Source organism: Camelina sativa, chromosome 2 (assembly GCF_030686135.1).
Source record: "Camelina sativa cultivar CO46 ecotype springtype chromosome 2, ASM3068613v1".
Classification (NCBI taxonomy): Eukaryota; Viridiplantae; Streptophyta; class Magnoliopsida; order Brassicales; family Brassicaceae; genus Camelina; species Camelina sativa.
The window spans coordinates 27,377,248-27,392,530 of NC_141881.1; the positions used below are offsets into that span (position 1 = coordinate 27,377,248).

At 31.6% G+C, this 15,283-nt stretch overlaps 2 protein-coding genes and 2 non-coding genes across 4 annotated transcripts; 2 read left to right on the plus strand and 2 right to left on the minus strand.

The window, feature by feature from the left end:
* The first annotated feature begins 3,100 nt into the window (after nucleotides 1-3,100).
* Nucleotides 3,101-3,182, plus strand: TRNAS-AGA (transfer RNA serine (anticodon AGA)). Its single transcript has one exon. It is a non-coding gene; the product is annotated as a tRNA-Ser (tRNA).
* Nucleotides 3,183-8,929: 5,747 nt separating this feature from the next.
* Nucleotides 8,930-10,320, plus strand: LOC104736478 (uncharacterized). Its single transcript, XM_010456475.3, has 4 exons — nucleotides 8,930-9,462; nucleotides 9,558-9,600; nucleotides 9,734-9,855; nucleotides 9,942-10,320. The coding sequence occupies exons 1-4, from the start codon at nucleotides 9,331-9,333 to the stop codon at nucleotides 10,041-10,043; spliced, it is 399 nt and encodes a 132-aa protein (XP_010454777.1). The 5' UTR covers nucleotides 8,930-9,330; the 3' UTR covers nucleotides 10,044-10,320.
* Nucleotides 10,321-10,343: 23 nt separating this feature from the next.
* On the minus strand, nucleotides 10,344-12,820 carry LOC104736488 (uncharacterized). Its single transcript, XM_010456487.3, has 2 exons — nucleotides 12,227-12,820; nucleotides 10,344-11,425 (listed from the first exon to the last, which is right to left on the minus strand). The coding sequence occupies exons 1-2, from the start codon at nucleotides 12,719-12,721 to the stop codon at nucleotides 10,394-10,396; spliced, it is 1,527 nt and encodes a 508-aa protein (XP_010454789.2). The 5' UTR covers nucleotides 12,722-12,820; the 3' UTR covers nucleotides 10,344-10,393.
* A 204-nt stretch (nucleotides 12,821-13,024) lies between these two features.
* On the minus strand, nucleotides 13,025-13,096 carry TRNAD-GUC (transfer RNA aspartic acid (anticodon GUC)). Its single transcript has one exon. It is a non-coding gene; the product is annotated as a tRNA-Asp (tRNA).
* Nucleotides 13,097-15,283: the final 2,187 nt, after the last annotated feature.

Here is a 15,283-nt window from a genome sequence, read left to right on the forward strand (position 1 = left end):
CATCAAATAGAAAGATTTTACAAGATTAGGAAAAACAAATCAGCAAGATTTATAAAAAAACTTCCTAAACAATCTCTTAGAATCCTTCATTTTTACTTTCTAAATTTTCTATGATTTTAAAAATCAGCAAGATTTTTAAAAACATAAAATCTAAAATTCTTTCTAAATCCTAAACCAATACCCCCCTCTAAGGTTGAAGAAACATGATACAGTAAAACCTCTATAAATTAATAATATTAGGACCAAGACATTTTATTAATTTATAGTGATATTAATTTATCTATAAATTAATAATTATTATTTTATAGTGTAAATTAATAATTATTAATTTATAGATATATTTTAATAGTTTGAAATTTTAAAATTATGAATTGTTCCTTTTGCCTCTATATAAGTCATTGTAATCAAGAGTGTAAAAGATAATTAGAGTTTATAATAAAAGAACAAAGTTTTTCTCAAAGTCTTGTTTTATTCTCATGGTATCAGAGCCATTGTAAATCTTCACAGGTCTATCAATGGCGACTTCATACCCTTTTCCGGACAATATTCATGTCACGAGTAGTGTCACCATCAAGCTCAACAATACAAACTATCTTCTCTGGAAGTCTCAGTTTGAGTCACTTTTGTCATGTCAAAAACTGATTGGTTTCGTGAATGGCGCCGTTACAGCTCCACCTCGTACCAGCCTCACAACAAACGGGGAAGAGGTTCCAAATCCACAGTATGAAGCATGGTTCTGCACAGATCAACTCATTCGGTCGTGGATATTTGGTACTCTGTCTGAAGAAGTTCTCGGGTATGTTCACAACGTAAATACTTTTAGAGAAGTCTGGATCTCGTTAGCTGAGAATTTCAACAAAAGTAGCATTGCTAGGGAATTTACTCTCCGCCGTAGCATGTGGGTGTTAGAAAAGAAAGACCTGCTGATGGTTACCTCCTCGCAAGCCATTCAAGGTGGAAGAAATGTATGGACGGATACAAATACAACATATATTGAAATTATTGATTATTTTAATTTGTTGTAGGTTATAAATTGTAATTTATAACATAACATCTTAAATGGTAATTACGGGTGGATAATAGAATGCAGGTCTACATCGTTTACATGGGAGCATTGTCGCCAAACAGCGACTACGCCACTGTTAGACGCCACCATTACTCATTGCTTCATAGTGACCTCGGAAAAAGACTCAACAACTATTTCATATCTAGGTCCCGGGTTCCAGGGTCTCTCATTTAATTGAACCGGCCTTAGATACTCATCATAGTATTTCTGCTTTATAAAATCTAATTACTTGATGTGTATATTTTATTAATCAGTTACTTGCCGAGCCTAATTGTCGATAACTTCGGGTTGGCCTTTGATGGATTCACCGCGTTGCTCACTGAGGAGGAAAGCAAGAAGCTTTCAGGTAAAAATTTCGAAACTTTTTTTTTGGTTTTTTTTTTTTTAATTTGCGATATCAAAATAGGATTCACTATATATATATATATGCCTATGTTACAAAATAGTTTTGAGTTTTGTTTTACATAACGTAGTTGATTACCCTTAAAATTGAAAAGGATGTATTAGTCTTTTGGTATTGGTTTGAGATTTATGAAGATTCTTGAAGAGTTCAACAAAATCATTAAAAATAAATAAGTGAAAGATTGTTAAAGATTGATAGAGAATTTTGTTGATTAGTTTTCTAAAATCTTGTAAAGTCCTCCAAACAATCCCTGTATTTTTATGATACTTTCCATGACTTTATTTTGTAAAGAAAGTGACTAAAAACATGAACCAATAACATAATAATTGAACTCATTAACAATCCTAGATTCTTTTGTTTTAATTGAATAACACAAAACTTTTAATGACTTTATAAAAGTCTGAATCCAATAACCCATATTTGTTAAGATTTTAAATGACTTTTTACAAATCACACACTAATAACACTAAATTTTAACAGAGTTTAATAAAATCTTGATCTAATAACAACAGATTCTACATAACATTTCAAATCATTAAAACTCTATTCAAATCTTAAACCAATAACCCCCAATAATGTGTGATTTTATAAGTAATGGTTATTCGGTTTGTTTTTTGGTTCCTCTCTACTTGAAATTGTATTATAGTGATGCCCGAAGTTGTTTCGGTATTCCCGAACCGGAAGCTAATACTCCACAAGGACATAGACGCGGACAGTGTCATTGACTGGAGACTCAAGACTCAACAACATTTGGCTCCCTTGTGACCTTCACCTTTGATTTTTTTTTTTTGTACTAAAATTATCCAAATTTTTACAGAATCCTCTTTTTAAAAAAAATAAGGAAACTAGGTCAAAAGTGGACTAGTTTTTGGATTTAGGTCAATTTGCGAATAATAAAAAGCGATGTAACTATGGATTGACAACCATAGTTAATAAGTTTTGAGCTTATTAAGTTTCTCTTCTGTCTGTCTCAAGAGCGCCGCAGAATCACGAAAAGGACCGTCACTGTAACTCAGCTATAAACACTGTAGTTATCTTAGAAACAAACCGGTAAACCAGAATTCATCTTTCACCTAGGTAGATTTTGTGTGATTCAAGGTGTTTGTTTCCGAGAATTTCGAGATTTAGATCACAATATCGTTTTATAAGGGTTGACTTCGGAGAATGCAAGTGGTTTTGCATGTCAGATTCCCAAACTCATACAGAAGTCTCAAAAACAGAGTCAAAAAATGCTTATAAGGAGATCTTCTTTCACAGATGCTAAGATTCAACATTTGATGTTCTTTCCATTTTGTGAACTTCTGTGATTGTGCAGCTCTGGGAAGAATAAAGTGTGGGGAAGGAAGTCTTTGACTTTGATCCAATTAAGATTCAGAATGAGGCTACGGAACTGTTACATCACAAGAAGACTTGTTGAGAGTCTTCTTTTATGTATTCCTTTTGTTCCGATGCTTCATTAATTGTCAGAAGTGGACCACATTCTTTATATTCTTCTCACGGAAGTTACAAGTGATCAGGTCTTCTTCTGACCTCTCCAATTTTGAAGGGCCTTTCTTTGTCAATTTACGTTATGAAATTTGCTAGTAAATTTAACTAGTCTTAGTGTCAAATGAGCTTAAAACAATGTCTTCGTGGGCGTGCCGGAGTGGTTATCGGGCATGACTAGAAATCATGTGGGCTTTGCCCGCGCAGGTTCGAATCCTGCCGCTCACGCTTTTTTTTTTTCCCCTGTTTGTTTAATCATATTGAAACTCATCTTTATGTATTTGGGAAAATCTTAGTTCACAACTTTCAAACTAATCCGAAGTTGACAACAAAAAAGAGAGACATTGATCTTTGTATTCTTCTCAAAAACTAATGGTCAAAGACCATATATAAAACTCAAAAGAAGATGCTAGCAAGGTAAAAAAGGCAAAAAAAGTATTTTGACAATTCTTGTTCTCAGCATAAAAGGAAATAAACATGTTTAATAATTGGCAACCTAATCTAGATAACAAAGTTTTTCAAACGAAATCTGCATATTAAAAAGGTAGGAGAATATTTTCCAATCTATTCATTAAGATATCATTCCTTTGTTTACCAAAACAAAAGATAACATTCCTTTCTTCTTCGACTGCTTAACTAAATAGTACTAACTATCTCAAGAACGTATCCCTAACGCTTATTGTGTAATTCTAATCCCAATCAAGCATCAAAGTATCGTATCTTTCATTGATCCAATTATCCAAATATTTGGATCGAATCATTTTTTCCAAATATAAAAAAAATGTGTTCAATACTGTATGTCATTTTCTTTTTGGTTAGAGACGTCAAGTCTTTGAAACATATCTAATTAATGTAATCTGTAATAAGCAGAGATTTTTGGAAACCGATAAACTACCGTAATCATAAATTTAATTTGTAACGGGTAACTTTTATGGTTTTTATTGACTTTTCTCCCTGGAAAACATTTCAAAATTTTCAGAAACAAAAGGCGTATATTGTACTTTACACATAAGTACATAACATATACGTCGACAAAAAAAAACACACATAGATACCATCATACATTACATATATCCACATACATATGTATTAACATAATACATACACATTCTGACATATTAAATATATGTTATTGACTTCTGTTCGGAAGTAAAATAGGGACCAATGAGAAGAATCTCTCACATGAGAATCGATCTCTTATCTAAAATGGACAACAGTTCTCAGACATTGCATGTTCGTGTGTATAATGGAGTAGATACATACATAAATTTCCATAATTTTTATGAGTGCTTTTGAAATATACGCGAAGGGACCATATTGTATGTACCAAATTTGTCAAGGCAGCTAGTATTTTTGGTCTCCCGATTTAATAGTATAGATATGATCAGATATAGTTTTTGAGTTTTATTCCCCCGGATCGAATATCTCTTCCGAACAACGTGTAAAGAACGTGTATCATCATCACGTGATACTTTGCGAGTAAGACATCCAGTTCTTTCACAAATTTTTTTTTTTAATAAAGAAAATAACACCAAGCTTTCACACTAGTTTTCCCATTTCTGTCACATACTTCTAATTTTGATGTTATTACCGTGTAATAATAATTAGAATATGTAATAGATTATAATCAACTGAAGTAATTCAAAACTTGTATAGTTTATAGTGTAGTATGTTTTTTTTGCGGTTTTAAGCTAAGACATTTTGGTTTATCCGAATCAACTTAAGATTATATGCTTACTAGGTGCTTCCCCACGCAACGCGTGGGTTGTGGTGTAGTTGGCACTTTCTTGTTTTTTTTTTTTATCTTTTTCATTTTTTTTTATTTCGTTTTAATTAGGCATATACAGGCTTTCCCGTCACTTTTATTTATACACTATATATTTATACCATATCGTTCATATGTGTATAATTGTGGCGTTTATTTTTTATGAATTATGAAGTTGTTGTTTCTTACTTTTGAGGATCCAATCTTATCATTGACTGATATTGTTTCCAATACATTTATTGTATTATAGATTTTCTAATTAATTGTTTATGTAAACCCTTCATACATTGATGTTGCAATAATAAGTTGTTTTTTTAAAATATCTTCCGTGTAAGTGATTATGTTTGTATGCCCATGTTTTGGTCTAATATCAATAAGATCGTTTCTGTTTTTATTTAGTTGGCTTTGAAACCAATATTGAGTTAAGCAAATAATGGGTCGAATTATGGTGTTAATAAGTAATATAAATTCTTATGTATATATTGTATATATGTGACTATAAATTTAGCTAACTAAAAAATTATATAATATTTAAATACAATCTTGAACATATATATATATTTTTTTATTTGTGGGAGGAATGTATGAAATTATTGGATAGAAGTTATTTTTGAGTTAAATGACCTTTAATGTCTTTAAAGTGAGTTAAATATTAATAAATTTTTATATGTGTCTTGACTTTTTTTAAAAGGAATACCAAGTGTTTCTTTCCAAATTTGAAGTGATATAATATTTTAGTTTTCTTATATGATTTTATGAACTTCAATGTAAAAGTTTTTCAAAGTAATAAGTACACTCACTGATTGAATTATAAAATTTGGAGAAATATTTATTTCGTTTAATCATCTGCTCTTTTAAATAAATAAGTATGTTGTTATTCATACAAATAGGACAACATATATTATAGTTTAACCATGGAGTTAAGCAATGGAAATGGAACTTGTGATTGCAAGACAAAATGCTTATATGTTACACATTGATCGTTTAAAAATGAATAGAAACATTTAATTCTCAAGTAAAGTTGATTGTTTTGTTAAAACCAACATATGTGAATTTAAATTTAACTATGCAAATTTAAAAAATAAATATGAATAGATTAGAAAGGCAAAAAATATAAAAGAAATATTTTTTTATATAAATAAAATAAAAATTGAAAACAATGTTAAATATATATAATATTTTCTACATTAAAATATATAATCAAACTCTTACAAGTTACAACACATATGAGATATAACAACATTTGATATTGGTAGGAGAGTATGAGAGAATGTTTACTATAAGATGGTAATCCAAATTAGATAATGGAGATGAATCTTTAAAAAATAGAACAATGTAATATCTATATATATATAATACTTTCTAAATTAAAATATAGAATCAAACTCTTACAACACATATGAGATATAACAACATTTGATATTGGTGGGAGAGGAAGAGAGAATGATTACTTATAAGATAATAATCCAAATTAGATAAAGGAGATAAATCTTTTAAAATAAGAACAATGTAAAATATATATCATGTAGTCTCTATATTAAAATTTAGCATTAACAATTTACAATGATATTTCATTTTTTTTTACAACCCATACAACAAAAATAAGAAATCAAAAATAACAAAAAAAAACGAAAAATGATTTGAAGTATTGTAGAAGAGAATGAGAGAATGTGAAAATGAGATAGTAAAAGAATGTCAATATGAGAGAATGATAGATTGAGAGAATGCTTATTTATATGATAAGAAATGATGGAAGTTACATTTAGAACTATGGAGTTACAATAGTAATTTATTGTGTTTGAATAAAATTGAGTGGTAGAATATGATTAATGCATAATTTATTTTATTTTCAGTTATAATTTTATTTTAATATGTGAGTCAAATTTATTGTGTTTACTGGATCTTAAATATTGTTTAAAGCAATTAGAAAGCAAATAAAAAAATGAAAAAAAATAGAAAACAGTAAATGAAAATCAACCAATAAGGAGAGACCAAAACCTTTCTTTTATATATATGATATATTGCTTTAAACTTTGAAATGAGAAATATATTATAAACAATAATTTTACATGAGAAAAATATTAATTTAGCCAACCAAAATATGAATATAAGTTTAGCCAACCAAAATAAATAAAAAATATTAAAATTTAACCAAAAATAATTTCTCTTGAAAGATAATAAGTTAGTAGGAGGAATGAATTAATGTACAATTATTGGATAGGAGTTACATTTGAGTTAAATGGAGTTACATGTCTTTAATTATAAATAAATATTTTAATTTTTTATAACCTAAAATAAAAGGAATACCAAGTGGCTGAATCAAAATTCACATGATTTGGTTATTTGTTGATATAAACTCAACACTTACACATAATATTTCAAAATAAAAAATATTACTTTTTAAGTGACAAACTAAATTAGTTTTCTTATAAAATTATATGAATTCTTCAATCTCAATAATTTTTAAAATCCCAAGGATAACTTATATTTTTTTTGGTTTTCACTCATCAATTTAATTTATAGTGCTAGATTTCATACTAATGGTTTCATCTTTAGAGAATTTAGTGAAATGATATTTTTAAAATTATATTTTATTTTTATATTTAAGGTCCAGTTGAATATGTTTTGTTTTTTGGATCACTTTTATTTTGATTAAAGACACAAAAAACCAATTGTTTAATTATGTTCTTTTTGTTTTCAAAAACCTCAAATCATAAAAAATATATATATTATATTGATCTCTGCAGATTTATCAATTGGATCACAAAACAAAATAGTCTTTATAAATTGATAAATGGATAATTATATTGATTTTTATAAATTATTAAAAATGATACATGAATATGTGAGATAACCAGAGACATAATAGATAATTACATATGGATCATTTCAACTTTATGATCTTATTGTGTGGTGAATATTGTAAGGAAGTATGAAAATAATGATTTATAAAATGTTAATATAAAATAGAAAATGGATATAAACATTTTAAAAGATTAAAATAAATATATAAGATAAACATATCATACAAACTCTAAAACTAAGCTTTTACAATGATATTTGATTTGATTTTTTATAACCCATACAACAAAAATAACAAAAAAAAATACAAAACAAAACAAAACAAAACAAAAAAGAAATTTGAGAGTAGTGGAAGAAGATGAGAGAATGAAAGAGTGATAGACTAAGAGAATAAGATAATGAGTATTTATAGGAAGAGAAATGATGAAAAATTATATTTAGAAAAATGAGAGTTACAATTCTAATTTATTGTTTTGTTTTAATACAATTGATTAATACAACTTAGTGGAGAAATAAAGTTAGTGCATAATTTATAGGGAGAAGCTATAAAGATTTCAGTTTTATATTATGTGAGTTAAATGTGAAAATTAATTGTTTTTAAATTTATGTCTTAATATAATTTTTTTTTGTTAAAATTGTATTGCCAAGTGGACCAATAAGGAGAGAGTGGAACTCTACTTTTATATATATGATTGAAACTGACACTTGTAGGCCTTAATTTGGGCTGATCTACAAAAGACGATTACTAAACTTTAATATGCATGAAGTGATGAAATTAAAACAAATTATTACATTAATAATCCACTTTTATTGTTAAAAAGGTTTTAAGATATTTTTCATTATATTTTTTCTCGAGTATGATTGATGTGTGAGTCTCGAAGATAAAGAGGAAGAAAAGGAATAGACTTGAGCAAGTGGAGAATTTTTGTGGACCTCATCTTCTCGTCTTTGATCAAATGTTCTTTTCTTGTAAAAAAATAATTATGGATATGAAGTTATATCATTATTTAACCAATATAATAGTATATAAGTTTTGGCATTTTACTTTATTTATCAATTAAAACAATAAAGGAAACAATATTAGATCTAAAATATGGATATCATATGAACATGCGTGCGATTTAAAAGAAGCTCCAAGTTTCTTCTTCGGTTCTCTTTTCCACTTTGGCTCTATGTGCTCAAGAAAGGTCGGCAACTTATCCTCGGAATAACACGTGGCAACTTATCATTGGTCCGACTTAAGATCCGACGCCGGACTTATCCTCTAAGTATATCTCTTTTGGTTATGTTAAGAGAGACATTGAACATTGAAAGCCTTTAAAAGAATCTCACTGTTTGTGTCTCTATCCGGAATAGAAAAAGAATCCAAATTTGTCTATAGGTTTCACTACCAAGAAAATATAGAGGCAAACAAAAACTGAAATAAATCGTTACAAAGTTCAAAAAAACAAATAAACACTAACCAATAGAAATGGCAAAGAACAACGATAGCGAAGCTTCTAAATTTCTCTAACAATGAAAATAAAATAAATATAACTGAGATTTTGTTCTTTTCTTTAAATGGGAAAAGTAGCAATAGTCTTTTCAGCATCAAGAAGAGAGAACATACCCATAATAAACATCTTTTCCTTGAGGGATGATGATGATGATGATGGCTCCACTATCTCTACAACATCATCCCCTTGTAGGATTATGTATATATATAGCCCCATTGAGATCTTATTGTAAGTACACACAACTTAGACAACTTACCTACTTCTTCATTCTAAGTCTCTTACAGATTAGAGTGTGAGTTTTAAAAGTTATTCAATGGAGGGTAAAGGACGAGTCGGATCATCAACTTCTTCCTCTTTCACCGCCGAACTCTTCGGCTCCAAAGATCCTTCGCCACCATCTTCTTCCTCTGGCATCTTCTCCTCCATATTCCCTCATCCATCCAAGGTTTTTATTACATTCATTTTCTTCAACTTTTGTTACCTAAGTGATATGATTGGTTCTTGGGGATTAATCTTTGGTTTCTTGATTTGTCTTCTCAGGGTGTTGCTAGAGATGGTTCAAGTTCCAAACATGGCTCACAAGGTCAGTGAGAAAAAACAGTCTTTATGCAACTTCCTTCTTCTTCTTTAGTCACTTAGTCTCAAAATATTCTGCTTTTCTCGAATCAAGAAATGATTATCTGTTTTACTAATGAAGATGTTTTTTTTTATAACAGCTCAACGTAGAGAATCTTCAACTGGAGAAGATAGAGTTGAGCCATGTCATCTAAGCTCTTCTCTTTACTACGGTGGTCAAGACGTATACTCTCGATCCACCACCAACCAAACTTACCCTGCAGTAAGTTTTCTTAACTTAAATATATCTTACTAATCACTTCCAAAAAAAACAGAGGACTTTACTGATCAGAATTAAACATCTCTCAGGCCAAAAATGAGCGTAAAAGAAACGGAGAAGACGATACTAATGGACAGAACTCACAAGATGTTTCAAGAGGAAACTGGTGGCAAGGTTCCCTTTATTACTAAAGAACCACTTCCGGTAGTTTCTTTGTAAATCTCTCCAGAAACCCATGAAGCTCAAGCCAAGTACTAATATCTACTGAACCAAGACTTTGTATAATATAAGTTTATGCAGTAAAAACAAAAGTTATTTAGGAGATTTCAAAGATTAAATAATAATAATATCAAAGAAATCTCCTAATAAAATTTGTCTAGTACGTACTTGTTCTAGTCAACTGTATCAGTATCTACTCTGCTTTTTGTCTGTCTCATGTCGTTCATAAGCGTTTTTACCAAACACAAAGACTTTATGAAACTAACTAGACATAAAAACCAAACAATGCAAACCCTTGATTAGTTTGAACTATATTAGTGTTTTAAGCTTGTATTGTACAAAAGCTCTTATCCGAAATGCAAAGAAAAAACCTTTCATACGCATCAGCCATTTTAGACGCGGTGAAAAGCCTCAAGGACCGTTCACGCGCTTCCTTACCTTTCCTCTGCAATTCCTCTGTTCCGTCGCTAACAACACGCGAAATGGCCTCCACGAGAGACTCAACGTTCGGTGAGAATGTATATCCCAAATGTGGACCGACGACTACTGACCCAGTGATGCTCGCTAGCTTCGTGGCTAAGACCGGTTTCCCTGAAACCATGGCTTCCAAGAGAGTGTGGTCTAGCCCTTGAGCTCGAAGCGTCGGGTTCACAAACACATCGATCGCGTTGTAGAATCCCGCTAGCTTTTCTTGATCCAATGGTCCAAGAACGATCACATTAGACCCGAGGTCTCTATATCTGCTTCCCCATGGACCATCTCCAGCTACTAAAACGACAACGTTTTCACGTGCCTTCTTGTTTTCTTCAAACACACGTTTCAAAGCTGAGAACATCAAAGGATGACCTTTATCTCTCACTAACCTCCCCGCAATTCCAAGAACCAAAGGAGCCTTTTTGTTCTTGTCGCCGCTTCTAACGCCAAATTTCTCTCTGAAGCTCTCGCGTTTCGTAACGTCAGGTTTAAAAACGCTCTCGTCAACGCCGTTTAAGATGATGTGTACGCGTTCCTCGGGGATCATGTAGATCCTCTTGAGTACGTCACCGCAGTGATCGCTAGTTGCCACGTGGTGAGCGTAACGTTGGAAGAATTTGACTTCTTCGACGACTCGTTTCGCTCGCTCTGTCAGAGCGGGAGAGGAAGGCGGTGGATGTTCTTCTTCGGTTCCGGCAGCAGCGGCGGCGGCGATGTCTGCTTGACGGAGGAGTTCTTGTATGATGTCGGAGTGAAAAGTCTCGTAAGCGATTCCATGCCAAGACGCGACCACGTTTGGGAGATTCTTGGCTCTTGTGTGGAGAAGCCCTACGCTCTCCGTGTGGATCACGTCAAATGGTCTTCCACTCGCGTTCTGCGTCTGCGTGTTACGGTATAAAATCGCGTTAGTTAAACTTCTATTTTTTTCCACGCTGTCTATTGACTAAAATATATTTAGTCATTTGGTCAGCGGTTGACTAAAATATAGTAACTAGCTACTCCACTCTTTTGCAAAAAAAAACTCTTTCTGTTTCACAAAGATTGAAGATCTTAAGTTTTTACACAGTTTTAAAAAACAATAATTCCTAAATTTAAATATATATTTTTCTTTGATTAAAGAGATATTATTTAATTTTAAACCAATAACAATTAAAAGTTTTAAATATTTTCAATGATTACTTCTTGAAATCTACGAAACATCAATTTTTGTGGGACAAAAAAAATATCCCAAAACATTAATCTTTGTGAGACAGAGGGAATATATTAATTATAAACACAATTTTTAGAATTAACATTTTTTGTAAAAATACTTAAATTTGTTTATAGAAAAATGTCAAACATTGTTTATATTAGGAACAAGGTAATAGTTACTACTGACAATTAAGTATTAACCACTAGGTCCACTAGCTATACAAATTTTAAATTTCAGCTAGTTTGATCAATTTTTTTTATTTTCTTGAATATGAAGATGAAGGGGTTTAATACAAACAAACTTTTAAGAGTGATAGTAACATATTTGAGTACTAGTTCCAAGTTGAATATGCAATAGACGCAAGTATATCGCCATTTATTTTGTAGGCAAAGAGTATGTATTAATGTATGAATGATAGAACTTCCGCATTTGCACTATCAAACGCAAATTAGAGAAAACACATATATATTTTCAATTCCTTGTGTTTACCTGAAGCTGTTGCGAGACGGAAGCTTGATCGAGATATCCAGCAGCGGTGGGCTCAGAGAGATGAAACAGTAGATTTTTCAGTTGGTATTCGGGGAACGAAGGAGAAGCAGCGGTGAAAACATGAACCTCGTGGCCACGTTTGGCTAGAGCTAGGTGCAGCGTAAGCGCGTGTCTCTCAAGTCCACCAGCTTGCGATCTCCTTGGCCATTTTTTAACCACCACAGCGATCTTTAGAGTCTTCTTGGGTTTAGACGGGAATGTGAGGTGGTTCCAAGCTGAAGATAAGCGAAGAAGATCAATGGTTTCGTTGTTATGGTGATGATCATGATCATGGAATGTGTGAGCGTTGGGGTTGTGGTCGTAAGGACAAGAACAGAGTGATGTGTTGTGTCTGAAGAGAAAAGAGACGAATGAGAAGAGAGAGAGGAGGAGAGCAAAGTGACAGAGGTATCTGAAACTGAAGGAGAAACTCATCAATGGGTTTTCTCTAGCCATGGGAAAGGGATAGATCGAATCTTGAAACTCGAAAAATTTAATCTTTTAACATAAAGAAGAAGAAGAAGTAATTAATTGTCTTCAGTTCGATTGAATCTTGAAAAAAAAGGTTGACCAAGTGACTTAATTAGATTAGATTAAAACAAAAGTCGTAATCTATACGTCATATGCACATGCTCGTTGTATTCTAATTGCGGCGAGAGATGGTTTGCTTGCCGTCTCAAGGGAAGGAAAACGGCAAGACGGTTGAATGGCACAGAACGACAACGTTTAGCTACAAGGCAAAACAAATAAAAAAATAGACGCCGTTGCCGGGGATCGAACCCGGGTCACCCGCGTGACAGGCGGGAATACTTACCACTATACTACAACGACATTTTTGGTTTCGAATCACATAACAAAGTATATATTTTGAAACATATATTCTTCGTATTAGCTTAAAATGTAGATTGAAACTTCACAAACAAAACTTTGATTATGTATTCTTCTATTATTTTACGGATGTGCCTGAAAAATGATTATATTAGTTTTACAACTGCATCCACATAGATGTCAGTAGGCCTAGATGTCAGCGTTAGAAGTTTGATTATCCCACACTCAAAAGTCCTACATATCTATGTGTTAATGGTTGTTAGATAAAGGCTTTGCTATAAAGGGATATAAGACCTACTTTCTTGTAATAAAAACTATTAATGGCAACTAAAACGTTGCAAATTCAAATACACAATTCAATACTTAAAATGTGAATTGCTAAACGCAATTAGTGGTAGGGACTATTTTTAGTATATTTATACCGTTATTTCAAAGAAAAAAGTACTCATGTTTGGTCAGATCTTAAGTTCTTAATAGGTCAACCAACACCAACCTTCCCCTTCTTTGTTACTTAGAAAAACATCGCATATAAAGAAGAAACATGTATGTTTTGTCTCCGAATCACTCATCCCAAGTTGCATTTGTTGACTTAATCCACAATAATCCCACAAAAAAAGATCACCTAAATCAACGTATTATACACCGTATCACTAGCTCGTGACTCGTAAGAGCTATATATATTATACAGTAATCCTTTACAAAACAAAAACTATATATCCTTTATACTATAAATCTCACGTCACTATACCAATAAATTGTGAAACATCAGCAAATCCAAAAAAAAAAAGATTATTTTCAGTTTAAAAGATAGTACTTACCACGTTCTTTTCTGTTTTAAAAAGTAAATGAATCATTATTTTACAAACCTACAAATTTTCCCTCAGTTGCACGTTCTATTGAATGTACAATTACTAACAGTTGAAAGTAACCAAAAAAAAAAACACATTTCAACTACTCTATACACGATCTTCATTAACTACCTATTTTCTTCTGTTTATATTTGCGATGTTTATACGTTAAATTTGGGTTTATCTTGGGCTTCTAACTAAAAACCAATTGGCGATTAGTAGATTGACCCCTAACCTTTTATATATTAATGATAGTCCCTTTAAACTTCAGATATGGGATTTGGATTGTATTCCAACAATCTCCCCTTCAAACCAAGGATCACATGTGGGATATTAACACGCCTCCTCGAGATGATAACTCCATCTCGAACCGATCCCACTTGGACCGATAATAAACCTCTTATTGGGCCTCCATTACTCGGGTTAACAAGAGGCATGTCCGTATCCACTTTTCTAGGTCCACCAGAATTTTAACTTTGGGCTCTGATACCATGTTAAATTTGGGTTTATCTTGGGCTTCTAACTAAAAACCAATTGGAAATTAGTAGATTGAGCCTAACCCTTTATATATTAATGATAGTCCCTTCAAACTTCAGATATGGGACTTGGATTGTATCCCAACATTATCAACGATCATAAATTTCAAATGTCCACTTTTTTTAATCACTATTGTCAATATCACCTAAATACCACATAAGTTCTCCTCCTATTCAAGGTTATGAAGATAAAATTCTACTTTCACCATTTAGTTATAACGCCTCATAGAGCTCTAAGAGTAATCACACTGTAATTTATATAACTACGATAATCAACTTTTTCCCAATCTCCTATTCAAAATTTGTTATTTTTTCTATTGATTTTACCTTTTTAGATTTAAAATTTGGTAATTTCAGTATTTTTCCTTTAATCCGATACTCTACAAACTACAATACATATCTAATTAGTTGTTGGTGAATATACTATGACAGGTATCTAAAAGAGTATCCCCTCCGTCGCCATACACAACTAAGGCACTACCATGAACGAGTAGTCGGACCTGATTGGTTTTTCTTTTTATGTTATCTTTCAAATCTTACTCTGCTGTCAATTGCATTACTCTTCTGTCAATTGCATTAAAAATGTATAGAAGATTTGAGTAAAAACCTAACACATGAACACGTCATATAAATTTTGACCCGTCCTACGTACGGGATTTAATACTAGTATATCATAAATCGAGTGTCTGTTTCTATAATAATATTTTCCGGAGGACAAAAATAATCAATAAGGTAGATCTTAGATATAAAATCATATAGTATTGTTTAAACTTTACGATCATGGTTGATAATGGAATCTTAATTTG

Bases quoted from the DNA above. Each gene is read 5' to 3' on its own strand.
- LOC104736478 (XM_010456475.3), top strand. From the start codon at position 9,331: ATGGAGGGTAAAGGACGAGTCGGATCATCAACTTCTTCCTCTTTCACC. The intron at 9,463-9,557 runs GTTTTTATTACA...TTGTCTTCTCAG, and splicing joins TATTCCCTCATCCATCCAAG to GGTGTTGCTAGAGATGGTTC. The intron at 9,601-9,733 runs GTCAGTGAGAAA...TTTTTATAACAG, and splicing joins TTCCAAACATGGCTCACAAG to CTCAACGTAGAGAATCTTCA.
- LOC104736488 (XM_010456487.3), bottom strand. From the start codon at position 12,721: ATGGCTAGAGAAAACCCATTGATGAGTTTCTCCTTCAGTTTCAGATAC. The intron at 11,426-12,226 runs GTAAACACAAGG...CGTAACACGCAG, and splicing joins CCGTCTCGCAACAGCTTCAG to ACGCAGAACGCGAGTGGAAG.